This window comes from Lagopus muta, chromosome 4, assembly GCF_023343835.1.
Source record: "Lagopus muta isolate bLagMut1 chromosome 4, bLagMut1 primary, whole genome shotgun sequence".
Taxonomy (NCBI): Eukaryota; Metazoa; Chordata; class Aves; order Galliformes; family Phasianidae; genus Lagopus; species Lagopus muta.
Genome location: NC_064436.1, coordinates 34,014,203 through 34,039,663, shown reverse-complemented (window position 1 = coordinate 34,039,663; position 25,461 = coordinate 34,014,203). Strand labels below are relative to the sequence as shown.

Below are 25,461 nucleotides of genomic sequence, written 5' to 3'. Positions count from 1 at the left end.
GGCTTGCTTTATAAACATGACCAAGCAGCAGCAGGTATTGATTTGTAAAACAGCCTGGTGCCTTCTTTTAAATCACTTGTGATTGCATGGACAGCCATGACTGCATAAGGCATCCTCCCAGCAGGCTGACCTTCGTGCAGCGGCTCGCTCCATACAGTTCCTTAAGTAAAAGCTTCTTTCGCTTTACTCTTCCTTCTCAACTTCTCTTCTTATGCCATTGCTATGGGGCATATTTACAAATATGTCACTTTCTGGATGGCAGAGAACTTCCCAAGTGCTTTTCAAAAACTCCTTGATCATTTCATTCACCAGAAGCTTTCCTGTCCCTTTACATATTTGGAAAATCCTGCCGCCTACGAACGGATGCAGTAAGTTAGCCAGGAGATGCATCACATATTCCACTATTTCTAAACAATAATGGCCAAACCCTATGAGTAACATTTGCTACTTTCTCTTCTTGGCAATTCTGATCTAGTCTAGCCAATATGGCCTGACCTTGCTTATTCACACCTTTGTCATCTCTTGGCTGGCTGAGGGTAAGGCAGCAGCCCTGGATGTGCGGTGTTCACCACGTGGGAAGCCACAGACAGTACAACAACAGCTGCTGGTCTGCTTGGCAGTGCAGGCTCTGCTGTTTATCTCCAGAATGCTCAAGGGACAAAGCCTTGTCTTTAGCTGGCTGGCAATAGTGCTGAGATGAGGACTCTCAGCAGCAAGTTTGTTTCTCCTTACTGCAGAAGCTATCATAGTGTCATGAAGGTTGGAAAAGACTGCTAAGATCATCTAGTCAACCATCAGCCCATCACCACCATGCCCATTAATCCCTAAGTGATTATTCTAAAACACAGAGGTTTTTTTGCGCAAGAAATAAGGACACCTGGAGTTTGGCACATGCACACTGCTGATGTAAAGTGTGACCATATTTAAATATTTTGGTATTAGAATAAAATGAGTTAAAAATAGAACAAAATACTTCTGCTACCCAGGATCTATTTGATGGGGTAGAAAGATAACAGGTTAAACACATGCCAGGTGATGTCCACAGTGCTTGGTGCATTTCTGCAGTGTGTTCCACATCCACTGATGGTGCATAAAACATAAAAATATTATTGCAGTAATTGCTTTCATATGCAGAAATGTCAGCTTAGTTCACCAAATGCTTTTCTGAGGTCTTCACCCGTTAAAAGAATTTTCAGCCATGGATAAGAAGGACAGATTTGAAAAGCAGTAGCACACTATATACGTTATCTGTTGTGTAATATTTACATGTGTGCAAAAACTATGAAATCCATATCTTCCCATTTATTAAACTGCTTCTTTTCTCAGAGATTTCATTTTCTATTTTCACAGAATGTAACTGATCAAAAACACAACAGCAAATGATATTTTGAAAGTGCAGGTTTTCCTGCTATAATTTTTCCAGATCGATTTTTCTTACAGCGAGCCTTTCCTGACAACCCACCGGGGCCACAACACTCCCACTGCATGATTTTCTTTTAGGCAGCACTTTCAGCTATGCACAACCTACTGCACAAAAATCCCCTTTCAGTTAGTCATATCTCCTCAAAAATGCGAGAAATAAAAGTGCTAATACGGTGCTTTTTTTTTTCTTTTTTTTTTTGAGAATGCATTATCTTAACTCGAGTTTAATGCCACATATTTTAATGGTGAGATTTTCGTCCACCAGGAAAACATGCTCTAACATGCCCATTGAAAAACCCAGCCTGCCTTCAGCTTCCACGCTGCCCTCTGCTGGCTTTCTAGCTGCAAGCTCACACTGACCACAGCACCGTTTGGTAATTGAAGCCATTGCTTTTCGAATGCTCACTTTCAACCTGGCCTGCTGCCAACAGCCCAGCTCCTGTCACAGCAAGAAGGGTCACTCGGCCCCTCGCAGCCAAGACCGAAAAAGTGAGGACATTCAGGGGGAGATGTGCACAACCTGCACCGGGCTGGCACGGCCTGAGCCATCATCTCCAGCCTACAAGAAATTGCTGATTTCTTGTAGCAGTGTGTCTGTGGATGACTGCTGAGAAGGAAGGCAGATGCATGCACGTTTGATGAGGCTGAGTTCAAGCTGACTGTAGTTTTGGCTCACCATTACTTCCTTGCACTGTGATGTGTAAGAAATGGGACGCCGTCTTCTTGGTCCTGAGTTTCCTTCCTTTTTAGAGCAACCTTTCCAGCAGTGGTTGGGGGGAGGTCTAGATGGGCCTAGGTATTGTCCAGGTGCTTGGGACATAGCCCTGTTACACAGACATGTCAGAGCAGCTTCTGGACTGTGACACTTGCAGCCAACAGCTGCGCTAGCTCCTTAGCAATCACTGCCGCTTCCGTCTGCCCCGTGCACAGACTTTTTCCTCAATTGGAATGGCTGCAGAAATCAGAAGATTGAGAAACGCACAGATGCACTCAGGGCAGATCGGTGGAGCGATCCCACGTTCCTATCACTATTCCCACATTTGCTGCCAGCCTTCCCGCGGCAGCTCCATGCCACTCACCTGCGACTCCCAGCTGGTGGCTGGCGAAGGCGGGCAGCCTGCTGGGCCCCTCGCCCAGCCACCGCGTCAGGGTGGCCGAGCCTGACTCCGCGTGATGGAAGTCAAAGCCCTGCGACGCGGCCACGGCCAGCAGCCCGCTCTGGAGGATGGGAACGTGGAGCCAGACGGCGACCCGGCCTTCCTGCTGCCACTGGGCGACCGAGGCTGGAAGAGAAACGCGGGGCCACCGGTCAGGCCGCAGGCCTGGAGACGCGAAGTTTAGGACAGACCACCAGCCGGCCGGCTTCCAGTGGCGCGCAAGGTAGGGTTTCTGCGGGGACGTCTGCGCTCGGGCCCGACGCTCCGGGCCTAATAAATACGTACCAGGGGGAGGCAGAGCGGCATCAGCAGCACTACGCTGTAAGCGGCATTAGGTTACCGGCAGCGCGGTGCCGCTCTCGCCCGGCCGCGCGCACCCACCTCCCCCGCCCGCCCGGCTCCGCCGACCCCGTGTCCGCCACTTGCCCCGCAGCCAGCGCCCGAAGGCGGCCCGCTCCCGGCGGCGAGGCCAGCGCAGCTCGGCCAGCTCTACGCTCACCCCGCCATACTTGTCCAGCCGAGGCTGCGGTGCGCCCCGACCCCCCCCGGCCGCCAACCCCCGGCCCCGCGCCCCGCGCAGCGCCCGCCACAGCGCCGGCCCCGCCATGGAGCGGCGGGAAGCGGCCGCCCCGGGGGCGGCGCCGGCCTCCGCCTCCGGAAGCACTGCGCGGCGGCCGGCGGGCGGCATGGCCGCCCGGCGAAGAAGCAGGGGGCGGTCGGCCCCGGGCGGGAGCTCCCCGCTGGCCGGCGGGGCCGAGGGCGGGCCGCCGCTGCTGCACGTCGCCGAGGCGGTGCAGGCAGGTATGCGGCCCAGACGGTGTGAGCGGCCCCGAAGCCGGGATCTGCCGCCCCGAAGCGGCGTCGGCACCGACGGCCTTTCGCTGCGGCAGACGTGAGGTCTGCTTGGTAAACGGCACGCGGGCCCGGCTCTCACCCGGCCTTCGGTGCCACAGGAACGCGCTCTGTCTGTGCGCGGCCCGTGCCGCTGAGGCGCGGCCTGCGGGCGTGCTCGTGTGGGAGCGCGGGGTGTGCGGCGCGTGTCCCGTGTGCAGAGCGGTGATGTGCTTTTCCCGAACCTTTCAGAAGATGACAAAATCCCCAAGATGTTCCGGAGAGCCCTGGCGCAGCTGTCTCTGAACAGTATGAAGGCCGCCAACATCTGCATCGGTCGCCCGGTGCTGCTCACGGCGGCGGGAGGAAAGCAGGAGGTGGGTGAGGCCCCTCCATACTGTGCGCCTTCTTTGGGCAGCCCTCGCGTTTCCGTCCGCTGGGAAACTCGGTACCTTAGCTACTCGTACCTTAGCCCTCTGTGGAACCGGGTTGCAATCTAATCCTCCTTCTTCCTCAGCCCGTGTTTTTATTAATATTGCTTACTTTGGAGAACTGCATGTGGGGCGGCTGACAGCTGTTTGCTTTGAACCTGCTTTGAATGGCATCCTGGTTTCTACCAGAAGTAGTGTTGCCAGCAGGACCAGGGAGATGGTTGTCTCCCTGTACTTGTCACTGATGAGGCCATATCTCAGTTACTGTGTTCACTTTTGGGCACTTAACTACAAGAAAGACATCCATGCCCTACAATGTGTCTAGAGAAGGGCAGCAGAGCTGGGAAGGGTCTAAAGCACTTCACTCACATAGGGCTGAGGGAGCCGTGGTTGTTCAGTCTGGAGAAGAGGAGGCTCTGAGGAGATTTTATAGGCCCTGTACAATTGCCTGACAGGAGGTTGTGGCAAGGTGTTAATTGGCATCAACCTCTTCTGCCAGTTAACAGTGATGGGATGAGAGGTGATGGCTTCAGGTTGCACCAGGGGAGTTTTGGGTTGGACATTGGGATAAACATCTGAAAGATTGGTGATGTACTTGCACAGGCAAGGGAACTGATGGAATAATTGTTCCTGGAGGTGTTCAAGAAACATGTAGATGTGGCACTGAGGGACACGGTTTAGCGGGCAATGTTGGTGGTAGGTGGATGGTTGCACTAGATAATCTTAGTTGTCTTTTCCAACCTACGATTCTATGATTCTTCCAGGTCTGCACTGCCTGGCCCACTTCAGGCTTCCCAGGTGGGAAGATTGGGCTGAGTGACACCACACAGAAGAGCCTGAGAGTCAGTGTGGGTGATGCCATCACCGTACAGCCCGTGACTGGTGCGGTCATCCAAGCAGAGGAAGTTGCTGTGAAGATGAGGTATGGAATATCTTGTCCCCTACCAATGTGCATACTGCAAGGCATCTGCTTTGCACTGCACACTCTTAAAAGGTACCATTTTCCTTTCATGCTTGCATGAAATCAGTATGTAAGATCCAAGGGAATGGCATGAGGCTGTGTCAGGGGAGGGTCAGGTTGGGTGTTAGGAAGAGGTTCTACAGCAGAAGGTGGTGGGCATGGAACAGGCTGCCCAGGGCAGTGATTATGGCCCTGAGCTGCCAGAGTTCAAGGAACAGCACTCTCAGACATATTGTCTGATTTTTGGGTGGTGCTGTATGGATCCAGGAGTTGGAATTGGTAATTCTTATGGGTCCTTTCCAGCTCAGGGTATCGTGCGATTCTTTGAAAATTAAGCATCCACAGATGCTTGAGGGATGAAGAAGGCTGAAGTTTAATACCTGGTGGCTAACTGCTGCCTCCTGTGTGGGAAGCAGAGTGGGTCAGCTGCAGCGTGAGGAGATCTCAGCTGAGGGAGGATTAATGCTGTTGTGGAGAGCGAGATTGTGACTGTGTAGTTAGGGTGGGTTCTTTAAGCTCCTGAGTCACATGTAAGGCCCAAGGATGGTCTCTGCACAGTGTTGATGTTAGGTTAGAAAGAACCAGAAGGAGCCTGTGTTGTGGCTGTTGTCATTGGAGGTTGTGCTACAAGCTGCTTCCTGAGGAGCTCGTGGTGAGAAGTTGTGCCATGGCTGGGGCAGTGGAGGGCTGACAGGCTTGGGAGAGCCCTCAGAGCTTCATCTATGATGTGTGTGGCTTTTACTTATTGGAATGTTTGTTGGTTTTTTTTTAACTGGAAACTCTCGCAGAAGGGGTTTTTTTTTTTTCCCCTCTGAATTCACCAAGGGTGGAGAGCAGAAAGTGCAGATTAAGGCTGTCTTGAAATTACAAAGGCTTTGAAAAATTAGCCATTTATTGGTCTGCTGAATGACTTCTTATCTTTGTCACTGACTTAACGTTCCGCAGTCAGCATGTGGGTTGATGCAGAATCTGGTTATGGTTATTTCCTAAATAAAGCTGTTTTCTAATCACTTTGAAAAGTCTCCCAACACCTGTAATTTCTCTAAGAAAATGAAAAAATCATGTCATTGCAGATTTTTGCTACTGCTAATTTAGTCCTATAGGAAGTTTGATTTGATATTGCAATATTTGATTGTTACTGCAAACAGTTTGGTTATAAAAGACATAGGATTTGAATTTCAGGTGGTCCTGCGCAGACCCAGGAGTTGGACTTGTGCATCCCTTCCAGCTCTGGATATTCTGTGCACCTGTGATAAGGATGAAATCAGAGGCATCACTTCTGAAATACTTGGGATAACTGTAATTCTTTTTGAAACTGTTTCAAAGGGAGAATTTTCTTTCTGAAGAAGGATTTTGTGCCAGAATCCTTTACTTGGGCTCCTAGAAATGCTATGCACAGTGCGCCCTCAAATTAAAAGTCACATAAATCAAGGTTTTTCTAGAATGGCTCTAGGAGAGGACACATACAAACAGGAGTTAGTCTGTTTTAAGCCTACTGATGTACTGCAAACCACTGTAGTAAATTACAGTGAGTTGATATGTACTAAGTTAACTGTAAATTTACAGCCAATCCATCAGATAAGAATATTAGTTATTAAAAGAATAAATGGAATCCCGTTGTCCCAGAATTTCTTACTTTTCTAGATGCTTTACAGGTATAATTTATTCTCTGAAAATTTGTATCTCTGGGGATTTGCTTGCATGCATTATTTATTTTCCAGTTAAAACCAACCTTCAGTCTCAGACCCCAGCAGTGCAATTGAGTGTGTGCTTGTCAGGAGCAGCTGTGCCATTTTGAGGGCTCCCCTCTGATAGCAGAATGCCTCATTCCCTTAAGTTACTGTTTTGATCTCTGAAACTGACACATGGATTTTTATTTCTAGGCTTGGAGCTCCCTCTCTTGGTCATAATTTTATTTGCAGCTGCTGCATCTGATTCAAATGTTTTAGGTGATGCTGTTCTCTTACAGGGGCTGACCTGTGGGCTCATAATATATAATCTAAATTTGTAAATGTAGTTTACTCTGTTATTTATTGCAGCATTTTGTATGAAAAATGGAACAAAATTACATACAAACACTCATTTTGTTAGCTGTGTGACTGATATCTTAGGAGTTGTTACTGGAGCCAAAGAGGAGCTCATTTATCTCTTCCGGTTGTGGGGTTAAATCTCAGTGTGTAAAGTTGGTGGTATTCATTGTCCTCGTGCCTTGGTGGCATAGCTTCCATAGACTCTAGTTTTTGTAGCAGTTAGTGACTGAAAAAATATTGTTTCTTCTTACCACAGGGATAAAGATGCCTGCATTAATGCTGAGGAAATGTCAGTCTGTCTGCTGAGAAACTTAGGTATAAATTTTGTTGCTTTTCTTTTGACTATTCAGTTTTTTATAGTGCAGTGGAAGGACATTTTGGACAGAAAAGCAGAGTGTTTTCTCTGTTCTCACTTAAGGGCTTATGCCGAAATAGAAGGGATTATTCTTCTCACAGGGATCTTCTTTGGGCTAAGTCATATTACTATGACTCAAATATCTAACTTGTCTTAATCCTGCTCTTTCTGTCCTTTGTACCTACGGCTGTTTCAAATACAGTTGTTGAGCTGCCATTGTTGGCCTACTGGCTGATGGACTTTGGGATTCTCTTGTGTGGCGATGAAAAAGAGAACAATATTATGCATTAAGAACAAGATAAGGGATCAGTACTGGTGTGAAATCCCATGATCTGAATCTTTAATGTGTTGATAATAAATAAGCAAAATTACTTTTCATTGGGTAGCAAGTGTTTGTAAGTAAGGAAAAAATATAACCAGTGTGTTTTTCAAGGTATTGGAATTCAAAGTTTTAATTTCTCAGTAAAAACCTTCTGGTTTAGGAATAGTATAGTTATAATATATATATATATAGTTATATATATAGTTATAATAGTATAACAGTGCTGGCAAGCTAAGAAGCAGGAAACACAAATTGGATTCCAGATTTGTGAATTTGGCTGGAAATAATAACTCCTGTTTACATCAGTGCTTTTCTGTGCCCGTAGGGTGCATAAAGATCACATTTCCAGCTCTCTCTCTGCCAACACAGAGATAAAACTTTACTTTCTGTAGATCAAGGCTTAAGGCTGAATATGAAATACTGTGAACCTATGGGGCACACAGCAAATACAAATTTTTTACATCTTACAGTATTAATTCTGTAATCCTGCTGTGCACACTGTGTGAAGTTCAGAATGCTCAAGTAATGATGGGCTTAGTACAAGAGTTTATGTATGATGACAAATGTTTATCCAGTACAGTCTTTTTATGTATAAAAGGATCATTTTTATTACCTGAAATTACATGTAAACTATGAACTACCTTCTGTGGTGTTAATTTTACATTTGGTGTTACTCTTTACATTTTCTGTGAAGGCTATCCTAAAATTATTGCCACCAATTACTTTTATCAACTTTCTCCTTTTTTTTTCTTTTCAATTCTCTCACAGATGGGAAAGTTGTTTTACCAGAAAATCTCCTGGCATTCAGTTTCTATGGCAAACTGTGTAATGTGCTGGTGATGAAGGTGAAGGGGACGGACAGTCTGGAGCTGCATGCCCAGGCTGGTGCCATTTCCAGCGAGATGTGTGAGCCAGACCTGGAGAAATCTGACTTGGAGATGAGTGCACTGGATCTGTCCTTACAGCTCAGCAGGATGGACATTGATGAAGATCCAGAGGCTGCATCTGCGAGCACTCCATGCAAACCGGTGTGTCTGGGTTCACCAGTTACTCCCAGTTCTGCTGTGACAGCTGCTGCTCAAGGTTCTCAGGGAGATGAAGCCTGCAGCAGAGAGGGTACTGCAGACTTGGCTGCTGGTTTGGAGCTGCCTGGGAAAGAAGGCAGTGAGAGGCTTCCATCGGCTGCCAAACCTGGAGCATTCAGCAGCACAGACACTTTTTATTACATTTCTTCAAGAACTAGAATCAATTTTATAGAAACTAGGACGAACATAGAAGAAGATAGTGACCATGGACCCCAAGTTACCTATGACATGATAGGAGGTTTAAGCAGCCAGCTCAAAACTATTAGAGAAATGGTTGAACTGCCCCTGAAGCAAGCTGAATTGTTCAAGAGTTACGGTATGATGCTAAGAGTTGACTTTCTTCACTTGATACTAGTAATTTTTTTCCTCTAATGTGACTTTTTTTTTTTTTTTCTTATAAACCAAGTTATTTTTACCAAAATATGCACTGAATTTTATGTTGTGCTGATCCAGCATACCTGTGTGTCCAAGCATTGTCAAACTGTTTTACAGTTTGTACTGCATGGCTGCGATGAAGATGTAGTGGTTAGCTTGTGTGAAAAGTAATTCAGTAGGAAAGTAACATGTATCTATATCTAAGACAACTCAAATATGCTTAGTCAGAGTTTATAGCAAATAGTGGGATGCTGTGAGGAGCCTCCTTCCCTGCACTGTCCAGCTCTGACCTCCAACCCCAGCATCACCACGTGTTCTTGTGTTGACCCAAATGTTGCTTCAGCAGCAAGGTTCTTCACACTTGGCTCCCAGTGTATCCAGTCAGACTCTGCTTCTTCCACAACCACAGGAGTGTTGGGAGCAGAGGCAGAGGGGCTGCCCTGGAGGCCAGAGCTGCCAGGTGGCTCTATATCCTGCGGTACCAGAAACACCACACGAGGGAGCAGTGTGTGCTGGAATGGGCTCTTAGAAAGTGGGCTGTCTGCAAAGGCACTATTCCTGTCCTCTGTCAATTAGCCCATCAGTTTTGCCCTTTTGTGTTCCTAAGACTCAGTCTTTGTGCCTACATCAGGTGTCTTACCCTCTGTTACTGTGGCAACGCACTTCATCCAAAGTTGGTCCCCTCTTTTGGGGGGAACCTTCTTAATTTTCAGTTTTTGCTTTTGGCTTTCTACTCTCTCAATTTGCCTTCGCTGGTCTGAAATCTTCTTTTCCAGTTGGGGTCACAGTCTAACTTCACTGCGGTCATCTGTAGCTTGTATCCAGTTTTAGCTGGACCCAGGAATATTTTGTTCTTTCAGTGTCCATTATGTTCTGTGCATCCTTTTGTCTGCTTTGGCTTTTCATGTTTGCTATTAAAGGGGCACGTTTGTCCTTTTCACACATGGGTATGTATTTTTCATTTTTTTTTCATGACTGCTGTAGGGTGTAGCTGAGTACTTCAGTCCAGGCTTGTGGTATTTCTGAGATCCCTGGAGTGTGGAGGAAAGGTGGCTTCCTGGTGTTGAAAATTTGGAATAATGGCACTGTAGGAGTCATTAATAACTTCAAAAAGAACATTTGTGAAGATGAGGTGCTTAGACCAATAATTTTTTGGAAAAAATAACCCCTAAAACACAGGGAAAACCACGAAAGAAAATAAAACAATTGAAATGTTTTCTTTTTAAACAAAATAATTTGGACTTTAAAAAAGCTGAATATGCATCCCGTCTAAGTGTCACACATCTTGTAGAGAGCTCTTTCCCCTGAAAATGCCATTATAGCGAAATGAAAAGAATAACGTTGGCTAGAGAAGTGAATGCTGCGATCAAGTTCTAATCAGTAATAACTGTGAGGCAGCAAAATGTGCAAATGCAGCATAATGTGCAAATGATAAATGAGGCATTTATCACAAATGACTCTCTTCTCTGTTTGTGTGCATGTGCTGGTTTGAAGGAATCTCACCTCCTAGAGGAGTCCTGTTGTATGGCCCTCCAGGTACTGGGAAGACTCTCATTGCCAAAGCCATTGCAAGTGAGGTTGGCGCTCACGTAACTGTTATTAATGGTCCTGAAATAATAAGCAAGTAAGTCCACTCAGTTTATGTTAATTAATTCTGTAGATACGTTAGCCCACAATCTGTGTGGGCATCTACCCATTGGAGGCCCATCATCTTCTGTTGAATTGGCTGTAGGCTAGCCATCCAAGAGTTAAAAACAGATGGGAAAGGCTTCTCTCAAGTAGGACTCCTCTTTCTTGTTGCAGTAACAGAGTTTCATTGAATTTGGCTTAGAAATTTGGGTAAGCATGGACTGAATTAAAAAGAAGACTAAAACTGCACCTGCAGTCGCATGCTGTTTCTGCAACCAGAGGAGTTACTTTAGTTGCTGATGCGTATTTGAATTACTTTACTTGTTGAATTGTATTTGAAATTAATAGATGACAGTGTACAGATTAATGACTCCGGAAGACTTTTCTTTGTTGTTCTTTAAAAACACAGACATAAATTGTTCCAAGTGCAGTTTTGATTTTTTGCTATTTAGGACATAGGTGTATCCTTGTGCTTTTTAACCTGTTTTTTGTCCTTGTGGTTATTTCCGATTTGCATGTGCTTTATAAATTTGCTGTAGACTTTGAGAAGGTGCGCTATGGCTTTTTGGAACACACAAGCAGTAATTATTTAAATTGCTCAGAAAACACAAAAAAGCCTCGCCATTTCTTATTAAAATGTTTTAATTATCATAGGTTTTATGGAGAATCTGAATCAAGACTACGTCAGATATTTGCCGAAGCTTCTTTGCGGTATGTTTTTTTGGATAATTATATTCGTGCTCATTTCTTTGCGGTATTGTTCCCAGAGTTAATGGTTTTAAAAGAAAAACATTTGCAAGAATCTTTGAATTGAATCATTTTTCTTTTCTTGCAGTGGTCTTTAAAAGGAAAAAAATTTATTTCTATAGAGCTAAGTGAAAGGGGAACAGTGAAATTCTAGTATGCCTGTTAAATGTTTTGGATGCTACTCTGTTTAAGGGTCTGTTACAGAAGGTGCCAGAGTGCTTTATCTGTGTCATTAGTGCGTGGTGCACTTAGCTCAGCAGGTGGAAGCATGAGCCAGAGTTTCACCGGGATCCAAATTTTTTTTACTTTTGTCTTTAAAGAGCAGTGTAAGACTGAGCTGGGATGTGAAAGCTAGCTCTAGATGAGCTGGTGTTGGTCCTGGATATAGCATGCCTTTCAATTATGGTGGCAAATTTATTGGATCTGATTGAGGCAGACTTTGAGATGGTTGTTGTTGATAATACTTTAGCAAAATGCTGTCACATGATGCATCTGTGTAGGTGGCAAGTAAGAGGCTGTGTTTTTATTCCCTAAATTGGTATTGAGTCTTTGGAAGAGAGTCATAGGAGAGTAAAGTGACTTGGTCATTGAAGATATTATCTGATATTTTACTCATTTTGGTTCTCCTTTAGAGTAGTGCCATACTCTGTGTTGAAACTTTCAGTTGCTTAAAGCAGTGGGATGCTCATTAATTTTCATTGGAACTGGATATTTTCCTTATAAAGTTCTGCAAGTCTGTGTCTTGATGTTTGAAGTCCTCTTGAGCTACCTAACAGATTTTTAGGTTTTTTTTTCCATTTTTTCTTCTAGTCGTCCTTCTATTATATTTATAGATGAATTGGATGCACTCTGCCCAAAGAGAGAAGGAGCTCAGAATGAAGTGGAAAAGAGAGTTGTAGCTTCCTTGCTGACATTAATGGATGGCATTGGCTCTGTAAGTAGACTCATTAAGACAATCAGTGTGTATGGGAACTAACTGAGTAAAATAATTTTACTTCTTTTAAGCCAATTTTAGATATGTCATTCAGGGGAAAATAGCCCTAGATGAAACTTTATGTAGTGATCTAATGCTTTATTGGATGCTAGGCATAGGGAGGGAATATCTCCTGGTAGCTGTGGGATAAAAAGAAAGTAAATTTTTTCTCCATTTCTGGTCTTTCATTGGACTTCTACTTCTGTAGTTCTGGAGACAAAACTGAAATTTTACTGCGAGCTTGTCGAACTAAACTAGCTGATTTGATTGCTCTGGCAAAGAGATCAAGATATTTCTGATGATATGTGGTCTACATTACTAAAGGAAACAATGACTATTTTAAGATTGCCATAGTAAAATGTAGGATATAACAAAAGCCTACTGAAGAAACAGTGAATTCAATTCACATTAGTGTATTACAGATTAAGGCCATAAAATTTGCCAGTCTGTCATTCATTCTTTTCTGTTTACTAGCGGGAGAGACAAAAGAACTCTGTCCACAATATGAAAAATGAGCCTCTGCTGTTTATTTAATCTGCAAGTTTCTTGCTATTTTACTGCATTGTGGCTTTTGCTGACCGGTCACGGATTGTTCACAGTCAGAACATGTTTTCTCTTGGCAAAGACTGCTGACTGTTTTCCATGGAGAAAGTACTGCGTTCTCAAAATGCAAATGACAGTGCAAGTGACGTCATTGATTTTGCCTCTCTTTGAATGTGAAAAGCAGAATTTGAGGAAACTAGTTAGGATTTTTGACTTTGCTTTTCCTACTGAGCCTACAGGGGGTTCTGTAACCTGCCATCTCTGTTGCTTTTTATACCCTAAATGATTTGCCTCCCAACCTTGTTTGTTCAGGATCTATTGAAACCTTTTTGTTCTTGTGCCAGCACTACCTTCTAGCCTAAATGCTGACTGTTTTTTCCTAGGTGCTTACTTTCCTGATACTGGAAAGCAAGTTCTTGGGAATTAGAGAGGTATATGCTGGGATTTGGGGATCTTGGAGTGTAGTTTCTCTTTTGTTGTTTGTATGTACATAAAACCTAAGGTATTGCTAAATTGCAGGTACAGTTCAGGGGTTGATTTGCTTTGCTCCTTTAGGTCTACCATCAGGATTTAATGTGTGTAGGAGCTGTGAAAAGTAAGTAGGAAATATGTTTATGTTAAATTACATTTATATATGTTTATAAACGTGTTTACAGTTAATATTTTGCATTGTTTGATGTCTTCAGGAAGGCAGTGAAGGGCAGCTCATGGTACTGGGGGCCACCAATCGCCCTCATGTGCTAGATGCAGCACTGCGCAGACCCGGCCGTTTTGATAAAGAAATAGAAATAGGAATTCCTAACGCCCAGGACCGCCTGGACATACTACAGAAGCTTCTGAAGAAGGTTCCCCATTCTCTCACGGCAGCAGAGATGATGCAACTGGCTGATAGCGCGCATGGTTATGTGGGTGCTGACTTAGCAGCCTTGTGCAAGGAGGCAGGTAAGGATTTGTGTGTCTTATTCAGTATCTTCCTTAACAGTTAGCCTCTTTTTAAAAAAAATGAAAACAAATAGAAATCCACTAATGGATATAAAGTTCTGCAAGTCTGTGTCTTGATGTTTTAAGTCCTCTTGAGCTACCTAACAGATATATAATATATATAAATAATAAATATATATAAATAATAAATATATAATCCACTAACTAGTCTACTAATGGCTTTTGAAAGGATGAGATCTGATATTTTTTTCTGTCAAAGGAAATTTAGTCCAGCACAGAGCATGAGGAACACCAGTCTGCTCCTGCACAGACCCAGAAAATGTTTGAGCATTTATTGATTTTAAAAACGAATGTTAAGATTATTAATACCAGGAGTCCCTTGTGCCAGTTCTGGGACACCTGATATCTGTCTCTTGGTTTTCTAGTGGTTTAGTGAGTTAACTGACCTACCCCTAGGAATTTTTCTGCTTGGATTGAAATCCCGTGTTGCTTAGGCTGGACAGCTTGTCCTGCAGATCCGCATTCCCAAGATGCTGAGACATTGAGTGTTGATTAATTCTGTACTGCGTGCTTCTGTGTAATTTGTCTGTTAGCAGGAGCCTGTGACTGGGGCTGTGTGTGTGCTGGTTGGGTCAGGCAGCTCAGCTGGGGCACAGCATGGGGGCCTCCCCTGGCCTCCGGTACCAGCACAGCATTGTGGAACCATCCACACATCCTGCAAGAAGGGTTCAGTATGTTCCAGGCAGTGCTTAAACACAAGCTCAGCTCTGTTTTCATTGGCCGAAATACTGAAAGTGCGCTGTATCAGTTCTTACATTTTGCTAGAATGTGTCGACACGGTTTAAGTGTTGGACCTTGAGAATACCCAAGAACAGCTGCTTAAAGCAGTCTAGTCAAAATATGACTCTTCAGTTCTGCTTACGCATGTTTGCTCCCATATAGTTGGCAAATATGTATTTGCTGTATGTGCTGGTTACTTCTATTTCCTTTGGCACTTGGACAGCTTCCTCTGGCAGTGACCCTGCACAGTTACTTCTTGCATCAGAATTAACTATTAAGCTGACAGAAGTTTTATTAGCACTGATGGCGCTGGGAACGGCAAGATCTTTGCTTGCCAATTTCCAGAATTTTAAGGAGATGGTTCTCAAATAAGAATTTGTGGACTTTGCACAGATCAAGATGAAAAAAAATATGTATGGACACAGCAAGGCCTCATAAAGTGCTCTTCTGCTGGTTGTGTTTGTGTTCTGCTGGTTGTGGTTGTGTTCTAAGTTAGCAAACGTTCATTTAAAGACAAATGTGTACAACCAACAGCAAAAGAAGAGGCTCCCTGTCTGTTTTTCTTCCACTGTGCTTTTGGGAGTTTGTCAGTGTGCCTATGTCACAGTCCTCACATATTAAATCCTTAACTAAGGTAATCTAAAATTTTCATTGAAAAATGTTGTGTTTTGAATTCCAGTTGTGATCCAGCCTCAGTGCTGCTTGTGAATTCTGGATATTTTCTCATCCAGCTGCAAAGAGGAAATATTTACCCTCTTTAAGAGGGCTTTTCAGACAGCAAATTCTAAACATTGTGTACACTGAATGTTAAGTGTTTTCTCAGTTCTGTATAGACCCAAAGCTCTGGCACCTACCAGTGGGACTGCAGGATGCACTGCTATCTGGGAGCTTTGCATGCAAACCCAGTGCTTGGAACAGGGGAATGAGGATTTGTCCTTTTTCATTGATATTCCCTGAAGTTTGAAGCCATGCTGTTAAATATCTGTCATTTGCTAACTTGGAGTGACCTCTGCTGGGGAAAATACAGCCCAGCTGCTCTAACATTACATACACAGAAATTAAATTGCTAGTGGTTAAGGAATATCCATAGTAGTGTGGGTTTTTTTTATTGTTTAAGCTCTCGAAATCTATTTTTATATTAAATTTTCAACACCTTGTAAAATATTACTAGTTTCACTGGAGTTAGTCTTAGAAAAGAGAACTTTTATGAGGTAGTTTCTCCGTAGCAGCACAGGCTTGTTCCATGTGGCAAGTGTTCCAGTGATTTGTCTTTTTTTGTTGTTTTGCCGAGCAGTGGGCTCCTATTGCTTCACTTCAGAAACTGTGCTGTGGGCCAAGACAGCTTGCTGTCCAGGAATGCTTTCTGATAGTCTGCCTAAGTATTCCTTGTTTACTTTTATCCTATTATTTCTATTTACATCCTTGTATAACACGTTCAGTCTCTCCCTCCTTAGTGTTTACACCCTTCAGATATCTGAAGGCTGTTCTCATGTCCCCTACCTCCTCATTCATTACTTAGCCAAACTATAAATATTTAGCTCGTTTAATCTTTCCTCATAAATAAGCCCTTCCTGCCTTCTGAGAACTTCTGTTGATTTTCTCTGAACTGCCTCCAGTTCATCAATAATCTTCTGGTAATGTGGTGCTCAGAATTGAACCCGATGTTCGTATTTATTAAAATATAAAACACAATGTAAACGTATGGTTAATACTGCTGGTGTGAGTTTCTACGTAATCAAGATGTTTAATATTCCGGTGGTATCTGAGTTAAGAGTTCCTTTGCAAATTTTAAATGCAACAATACTGTCTGACATGCATGCAAGTACGGGTAAAACATGGAAATGAATTTAGAGGCGTGAATTCCGAACTCGGTTGTTACAGCAAGATTATTCTTGCTTGTTGATTGGAGATCTCTTGGCTCTTGGTTACTCCTTTAGCATCTTGAGATGCTTTGTCTGTGGTTGGAAAGCCTGAAAGTTTACAAGCTGGAACTGTTTATATTCTCAACACAAAGTTTAGAGAATTTCTGAAGGACTCATCCTTCCTTATCTTTATACTTCAACTTTGTTTTTATTTTTTATGCACATGTATAATATTGTGTATGTAGTGCTTATATAAACCAAGGTTGTAGAAATCAATATAACATGGTAAAAGTAATAACTGTATGGCTACGACAGCCAAAACTTTCACTTTGGCATCAATAGTTAAGTTTTCTAACATCCCTCATTATAAAAGCTTTTGTTTGTCTTCTATCCAGTTCTGACTAATGTGAATTAACTGAAAGTAAACAGCTATTGTAGAGTTAAATATATTCCAACTGTTTTCTTGGCAGAACTCGCTTGTTCTCCATGCAAGAAGTGCTTGCTTATACTTCTGGGGTCAGACAAACCATTTCTCTTTTCTGTCCAGCAGCTCAGTGCATTTTCATGGAAGTCATTAAGAATTTTCAGGAGCCTCTTAAGATCAACTTGCACTGAACGCTTCTACTGTCTTGTGTTTGTGATGTAAGGAAGGGCAATGTTGTGTATGCTGGAATGGGCAAGGAGAAGAAATGGAGACAAGAAACCCAGAGAACGTGTGTCATTCTCTGGGCTTTTCCAGTCTTAATGTGACCAAACACGTGAAATACTCATGTATGGATGGTGTAATCATCAGTTAAGCGTGGTTTTATTTCATCCTTCTAAAGTATTAGAGGATTTTTCTTTCAGTACCTTCTTTTCCACTACAGAAGATAGCCTTAGCATAAAATGAAGTGACAAAATCATCTGGCTGTTTGTATGAAAAAATGCTAGGTATCATGAGCCTTATGATATTGTTGCAAGAGCTGACAACGGGGTGATGAGCATCAGCTCTGTGTCCCAGGCCTTGCTGTTGCACAAGTTACATGTACTTATCTAGTGTTAAGCAAGATACTGTTTGTCAGATTTGGAAATAACTAAGAAATTGCTTATGATCAGTCTTACAAAGTTGAAATCAAAAATGTCAGTCCTACTGTGGCAAGAATCACTGGTTTGTATGAAAGGCTTCTCAGAATTAACATACGTCATCTCTATTCAAGGTTCCATTGTCTATAACGACTACACTGGAAAAACAGTGATTTGTTAGGTTTCTTTACTGCCTGGCAGTCTGCTTGTGATTTCCACCGTTAAGTGTGTGTTGCTGCTTCTTGCAACCTGTCCTAAAGGATGACAGCATAGTATGGAAAACCTGCCAGTACCTCAGTAGGCAGTTACCCATTACCCCTTGGACATCAGCGTACGATGGGATCCTCACGGTCGTCTCCGGATGACTTGAGTATCCTCTATGGGATTCATGTGCACAGAAGTGCTGCCGAGGAAAGGGCTTACTGATGTGTGCAGCTGAGAAACTTGTATTCTTAAGATTGGAAGACGTTTACCTAAATTGTTTAGTAGACTACCTTCTAATGTGAACAGCTGCCTTCAGAATTGTTCTGTCTCCAGGTGGAGGCAACGTTTGGGAAATAGACTGCCATGTCCTTGCATGTAATGTCCATGTTTGTACCCTCCTGAGATCTTGTTGCTTCTGCTTTAATTAAGTGGCCACACAGCCTTTTATTAATTCCCTAAAAAATAATAATGGTTTTAATTTAACAACAAAGATAAGCACTCCACTTTTTTGGAAAAACATATGAAATGTTAATTATGTACTGGGGACATGAATGGTATAAACTGTACTGAATGTTAGAAGATGCTTAGCAACAAAGGTTTCCAAATATAGCAATTTTTTATAAACTTATCCTTCTATGGCTGCTTGTAGCATTTCAAGAGAGTGAATATAAATATAACTTGATTTCTTCAAGAAGTGGGTTCAGTCACGTTGTTTACAAAGAGAGGAAGTATTTGCTTTGTAACTCTTAGAATTTATCTCAAACATCCTTGTTCATTGCACATAATTTCAGTGTGCTGATATAAAACACTTGGACTGTGATAAGATAGCATCACGAGGAGAGGAAGAACAAATGTCTTTGTTTAAATTGTGGTCTGTCTTGCAATAACATCAGTTTGGTTCCAGTAAGGATGCTGCAACCAGTGTAACTTCCAAACTAGTGTGAGAGAAGCAGTAATCGCTTTGCTTTGCATCAAAGCTTTGCAAATCACCAGACTGCATTACGATTAAAGGCATCGCCTTGCTTAGATTTTGAGATTATAGTGGCTCCCTGATTTGATCTGCTATTAGCAAAAACCTTACAGAAATAAGAAGTTGAGCTGTGTTTTTGAGTAGCATAAGTCAGCATTACTACTGAATCTGAGGAGCTACACAACTTGCATAGACATAAGATGCAATTTGATGGTCCATCCCTTAAAAAATTCTGTTGTCTTCAGATCTTGTTGTCCATCAAAATCATTTGTCCCTTTTATTGCCCTTGCATTCTCATAAATAATATGGTTAGGATTTGTACCTTGGAATATTGACTATGGGGAGGTATTAGGTCTGTAGAAATAGAGGTGACTTAATAGAATACTGTACTTTTTTTTGTTGGTTTTTTTTCTGGAGCCGAGAAACTTGCTTCTGCACCATGTATGAAAGAAAAGAATTTCTGCAACTCACCCTGAAAATCTGCGGGGCTGTTCATCTGCCTTTGCTCTCTTGCATCAGAACAAAACGAGGCAAAGCAATTGCAGGTCTCCTTTAATTAATTAATTAATTAATTAGTTAGTTATTCGCCATGATCCATGAGGAGAGAAATTCCCTGAGATCCAGGCCTTTTTCTAAGCCTTGAAAATCATGGTTCAGCTTGAGCCTTTCCCAAGACGATTTGGACCAGGGTTCTGCTGAGGGTGTGCAGTAAACGTAAATATTGTTCTTGGGCTATAATCCCAAGAGTAGGAATGTGGGCTCTGGCACTGCTCTGTTGAAAAAGTGATAAAGGCAGTGGGTGACCAAAGCCTGTGAGTTTATTTATTTTGCAGGGCATTTTTGGGCTTGTTTGCAGATTGACTGGTCACAGTTACAGATAAGAAAGGGAAGGCACTTTCCAATTTCTGTTGCTGTACAAAACAAGTTGGGGAAAGGCCACTTGTCTTGGTGCACAAAGGTCATTTAGAAAACATGGTTTTGATGGGAATATTATTAATACTGGTTTATTGAAGAATGCATTCGTATGAAATGGAGAGATTTTCGTAGAAATGCCAGAACACAGGATTCTAAAATGTGCTGAAAAACTCAGATGTGCTGTAGAAGTAACACAGCTAATGAATGTTTAGACTGGAATGTGCAAGTTTTCTTGCACAATGCTCCATCACACTAATCTCCAGTGTAACAAGACCAAGAGAATCAATTTCCATCCTTGGCATTAAGGAGCTGTAAGGCAGTGCTGTGCTCTGTAGTTTTAAGGTTGGGTCCATAATGCAGAGGCCATAAATATCCATAATTTTAAGCTGAAGTAAATGATCTTTTTTGCATTCTTAATGTGTTATGAACAAATGTACACTTGCTTGCAGGCACATGTAATGGAGTGACGTGGCTTCTCTGGACTATGTTTCAGCTGCAGAGGGTGAGACTCTCACCCTTTAACTTCTGCTCAGCGCTGTTCTGATGAGATTGCAATGTTTTTGAATCTTTTTTCCTAGTCTTTCCGTAACTCACTTGCACAGAAGGATGGCTGTCTGAGCACACGTGTGCTAAAATAAAACACTTGCCCTACTGTCTGCCTTTCTAAAGAGATGCTCTTGTATGTTTCTTTTTGCAGTTATTTTTTCGTATTTAACATCTGTCTTTTTTTTTGTTTTCTTTCTTGAATGTTTGTTTTTTTTTTTTCCTATGGAGAATATTGTTGTCAGGAGATATGAAGTTTGATTTTTTCCATCATAACTAGTGTTCCACGCATGGCCATGCAGGAGGAGAGGTGGGAGCGAGGGCAAGAGGCCAGCCGTATGCCACCAGGGTTGAGCCAGGACCTGCTGGTTCCCTTGTGCTGACCTGGGAGGGTTTACTCGTCTAAGGGCTGAGGAAGACTTCAGGACCTTTAATCTCAGCTGAGAAGCAACTCAGTAGACTTTCTTCTTGATAACAGGACCAGTCTTACTCAGGTCACTTGCCTTAACCAGGGTTCTGCAAGGTGTGTGCTTCCCTCCTTGTCTCCTACTGTGTCCTTGCTGATGTTCCACCTCCAGTCCAGGTGGGACAACCACGCTCACTGCTGCTGCTGGCCAGCACATGTGCACCTTGGTGCCTTTCTGCTGCCGACAGAGTTCATGTTCACTGTAGCTCTGTGTTAAGCAGGCTCTGAGTTATCACAGGTGATTCAGACCAGGTCCCTTGTGGTGAAAAGTGTTCTTTGATTTCCTGGTTCTGGAGTGCGTTCCAGTTACAAATTAGAATTAAATATTTGGGATAAAGCTTTTTTTTCCTCTGAGGCACAGACATACTTTTTTGGGAAATGACTTGTTTGAAATGTGTGTCACGTTTAAGATCTGTTCTGAGTAGATGCTCATACTCAGGTTGAAAAGTTATGGTTTTTATCAGTATATGAGTAAAGGGTGATGCTTACTGTATCTGGGACTAGTTTACCTAGAAAAAGAAATGCCCCACGACTAGAGCATGGCTGTGCTTTATTTGAGCTATCCATGTAGAAATGGTGCTATAGCAGAAAAGGGCAGCGTTTTCTGCTCCCTCCTGGACTCCAGATAAAATGGTTTCATACATAATGGCAAATCTAGGATTTTTTACTTGATAAAGATAGTGACATTTTGCCAGCAACTTTGGTTTTTGTATCTGCATTGGTTTTGTAGTGGTATTAATTACTAGTAGGTATTTGTGGAATGAATGACTGCAGTTGGGACACATAACTTTCAATTTTTCTATGAGAAATTTTCCTTGGCTTCCTCACTTGCTGTGGTCTGACAGTATTCCTACTCACAACTAGAGCAGCACTTAGCCACTGCTTGCTGTGTCTTGTCTCTCTGCCTGGTACCAGGACAGCAAAGGCAGCCTTTGTTCTTCTCACCTATGCTTAGGAGCATTGCACAGAAGAGCAGCCTGAAAAGCGGGCTGCCCTCCTCATTTCTTTCTGTTGTCATCTGCTTGGTGCGTGCCTATCTGATCTGTGAATAAACTGTTTCCTGTATGAAAGAAACTTGGAAAATACAGTTCCTCCTTTCTTCCTTTGCCTCCCTTGCTGTAGATTTCAGCAACTCGCAGTCAGCCCCATAGACGTGTCCCAGCAGATGCCGGAGCTCCTCGTGCAGGACTGTAAATCACACACAGATTCCCCTCAGCAGATCAGTGCTCAGGTTAGCTGAGTGAGTTTGCAGAGTTATGGCTATGAAAGGTTTCAGAGTATTATCTTTTTTGTGCAAAGAGCATACAAAAGTTCTTAGGGGATTTTCACTTATGAGGCTGGCAGCTAAACACAAATTGCAGAATATGATTATGAGAGCAAAGGTAGGAGTTTCTGCTTTCTGAAAAAATTCTATGTGGGCATGAATTTTGCGTAGAGGTTAAACTCACAAGAAATAAGTTTTAGAAATATGTTTATAGCTGTCTTATCCATAGATATTTTCTCATTTCTTGGTAATCGATTGGTGCGTTTGCTTCTGTACCAACTAAACCAGACCAACCCAAAAAAACCTAAATTGTGGTGAGTTCTTGGGACGCAGATGGAGGTACACATCTGTGCTGGCTGTGATGACTCCTGCCCCCAGGTAAGAGGAAAGTTCACTAGTGGTGCGCAGACCCAGTGCTGTTGTGCCATTGCTTTGCCTGTGGAGCAGAGGGAATGAGTGGCTTTGCTAAGACATGGCTCTGTTGTCCCTCAGTGCTCATGGCAGCTGCTTTTGTGGCTTCCTCACCGTGACAGTTTTGCTGGGGCTGCATAGGATGCAAGATTGAACATGTGAGGGTGTGTCACCTTAGCTGATGACAGCCAGGTCTCCCTCCGTCTGCTACATTAATGAGCTCTGTGTTCTTATGCATCTGTGCACATCTGCAAACAAAATACATACGTGTTCTCTTTTCTCCTTTGAATTTGACCATCCAATATCTTTATGTAATAAGGTGCTGTGAACTCCATTTTTTTTAATGACATTTTATAATCAGGAATGCTTGTGATTTATAGAATGTGGTGCATGAAGTCCTTTAAGGGATTTCCTAGCGTTCAGTCATGAATGACTGCAGCAAGTAAAAATGGTAACGCATAAAGGAGAGGAGTTCCTCATCTTAAAAATATTAAACATTGGAATAACTTTGTACCCATTGCTCATGAAGGATACCCCTCTTATGGTTTCTGAAGTTCAAAATTGAGTCTAAGTTAAAAGAAATGTTTTCTTCTATGGGTAAAACTTAAATTTTGGAGGATAGTGTCTAGAGATCAAGAAGTACAGGAGGATGCCCCATGTAGAGCCATTAGGGAGCTGAAATCTTTCCATGTGCTGCTGTACTTTCTGTTTCCAGCAGGAAAGCATTGGGTTGGATCTGAAAGTTGTTGCAGGGAGAAATGGTGCGTGTATCCTGGACTTGGCCATGATAATCTGGGAGGAAAATGCCTGATTAGCAGGGAAGAAGAAACGTTTCCTCTTGTAAACAAACTTGCACAGAAATTACAAGTTCTGGTATTGTGCTTCGGGTAGAGTAAGTCCAGGCAGGGCAGATTAGCAGAAGAAATGTCTGATGGCACTGAAAGAAGCATGATTAATGATTTTGTTTGGTTTGGTTCATTTCCTTATGTGTTGTGTATATTCTGTTTTTAAAGCCTGAAGTATGTGTGTTCTCTGTTTGGAGTGGATGCTTTCTATTATTTACAGTAGTATGTAATTATACACAGACTGACAAATGCAGCAGTGTAGTAGAGTCTATTTTTAGGCTCAGGCATTTGTGATTCTGATCTAATGTGCCAACCCTTAGCCAAACTACGAACAGGAAAGTCTTGCAGGAAACAATGCTACCTACCTCCTGCTCAGCCTGGTACCAAGGAAGGATCAGCTGTACCAGGACAACGTGTTCTGCTGGCTTTTTCCCTCCTGTCCACTTAATTTCCTCTGTTCTAGACAGACAGGATGAGTTAGTGAGGTGGAGTGCACAGTTGCTGGACTGGAACAGATTGTTTATTTTCCATTGTTTGTAATCATGCATGACTTATTATGCTTGTTTCTTTCCAGTTTTTTGTGTTATTTTTTTTAACTGGGATTTTCCATTTATACTCCCCCAAGGATCAGCATTGCTCACAGTTGCAGTCACTGCCCTCTGAGCTGCATTCCTGCTCAGCACAGGAGAACCCTGGGGACCAGGCTGGTCCCTTTCCCCACAGGGAGGATCCGCTGACCATCTCTACCACCCCTCATCCTGTCTGAATCTTCAGTTCATCTCCATCTTCAGCAGTGATGAGCTCATGTTTGCTGTGGTGTTTCACCTCCCTTGCCTGTGCCCTGCTCCCAGCAGCCCACTGTGCGCCCTGCCCCATGTTTCCGTATGTTACATGTGTCTCTCGGTGTCTCCAGACAAAGATGTGTTTTTTTCCCTCAGGCAGGCTGCTGACTGTATCCTTCTGTTTGTAAGGCTTTTTTTTTCCCCCCCTCTGGTTAGAGGTCAGTCTGAAGTGCAGGAAAGAATGATTATGATAACAGGAGGAAACAGGAAGAATCATGCTTTCTTTTTCAATCTGTTTTTTATTATTGTTTTAATGTAAAAACATTGTTTCAATTAAATGCTGACCTGTGCAATGGCGTGTGCATGCATGTGTTGAAATGAATTCAGGCTTTGTCTGGAGAGCTGTGACTTTGCTATTCCTGTTCTGGATCAAGGCTGTGGCATCTCAGACCCACTGCCAGTGACTGCAGTTTCATTCTTATGTTCCAGCAGCACAGATAGGCACCATCATGAAGAGCGCCCTTCTCTTTGGGCCTTTCTATGTGGTGTTCTCTCTCCACTTTGAAGTCAAGTCATTTATTTTAGGAATTCCTTACATAATGGAAAAAAAGATAGCCATGGTGAGATTAAAATTTGTGCTAAACGAGCATAACTGATGGAATAGTTATGTACAGAAAGGAAACTCGGAGCTGCTTTCTCCAAGCCTTAATTTCCTAATATTTTATTTATTCTTTCATGTTAGGGTGAGTATGCTACAGGAATTGACTTTACCCAAAAGAATATATAGGACTTGACCCCCAGTGCCTGCTTTCACCTCTGAGCATTTATCACAGTGCCTCTAGAATAACTCACCCCATTTGTTATTTGCTTGAATGCAAATTTTAATTCTGCAGGGGTGCCTCCTCACTCAAGTTTTTCATTTGCTTGAAATGAACTGTTCTGGAGGAAGGAAGAAAGGGGGAAGAAGAACCATGAAAACTGTCTGGCTTATTAAAATGAGTCAGTTGTATTTTATATGTGTCCTCTGGTGACCAGATTTTCATTTTCTCCTCAGCCTTGTGGAATGTTTTTATTTACATATCTTATTAGTTCTGGATGTTCTGCACAAGGGGAAACCTGAATTACAAACTTTTTTTTCATTATTGTATTAAGAGCTGGGGTATTAAATGCAGGTGCTGTGGCTCTGTCATAATTGGCAGTTAATGGAGAGACACCAGCTGTACTGGTGCACAGGGGAGGTATTATATCTCTTCACACGCTGTATATATTGTAGGAAATGCAGAATTCCTGTCATTGTCAGAAACTGCGTGTCCCCATCTACCATTCCTCTGTAGAATAAAGACAATAATCTGCTGAAAGTTAACACCACATCTATTTTCAGAAACAGCTTATCCCATTTATTGTGCTTTCATGTAGCGTTAATTGATGTTTTGTTTGGTTAAATATAGAAAAGATTTAACAAATGTTTGCCTTTTTATGGTCATGCAAGACTAACTGGTGCTGCAGTGGCTGCCTCATATTTTCTTGCAGCACATGGCAGGTTATCCTACATAT

The 25,461-nt window shown here is 42.8% G+C and overlaps 1 protein-coding gene across 8 annotated transcripts in view; it reads left to right on the top strand.

Moving 5' to 3' along the window:
- The first annotated feature begins 3,260 nt into the window (after positions 1-3,260).
- The window catches only part of SPATA5 (spermatogenesis associated 5), a 184,412-nt gene continuing 162,211 nt past the window's right edge, over positions 3,261-25,461 (top strand). For 7 of the 8 annotated variants that reach the window (XM_048943100.1, XM_048943102.1, XM_048943104.1 and 4 more), the window contains exons 1-9: positions 3,261-3,380; positions 3,663-3,787; positions 4,606-4,763; positions 7,089-7,147; positions 8,278-8,910; positions 10,464-10,593; positions 11,253-11,309; positions 12,156-12,279; positions 13,548-13,803. In XM_048943100.1, the coding sequence (XP_048799057.1) occupies positions 3,266-3,380; positions 3,663-3,787; positions 4,606-4,763; positions 7,089-7,147; positions 8,278-8,910; positions 10,464-10,593; positions 11,253-11,309; positions 12,156-12,279; positions 13,548-13,803 (1,657 nt within the window). In that variant the 5' untranslated portion in view covers positions 3,261-3,265. The remainder of the gene's footprint in view (positions 3,381-3,662; positions 3,788-4,605; positions 4,764-7,088; positions 7,148-8,277; positions 8,911-10,463; positions 10,594-11,252; positions 11,310-12,155; positions 12,280-13,547; positions 13,804-25,461) is intronic. The other variant, XM_048943101.1, reaches the window with a different exon arrangement.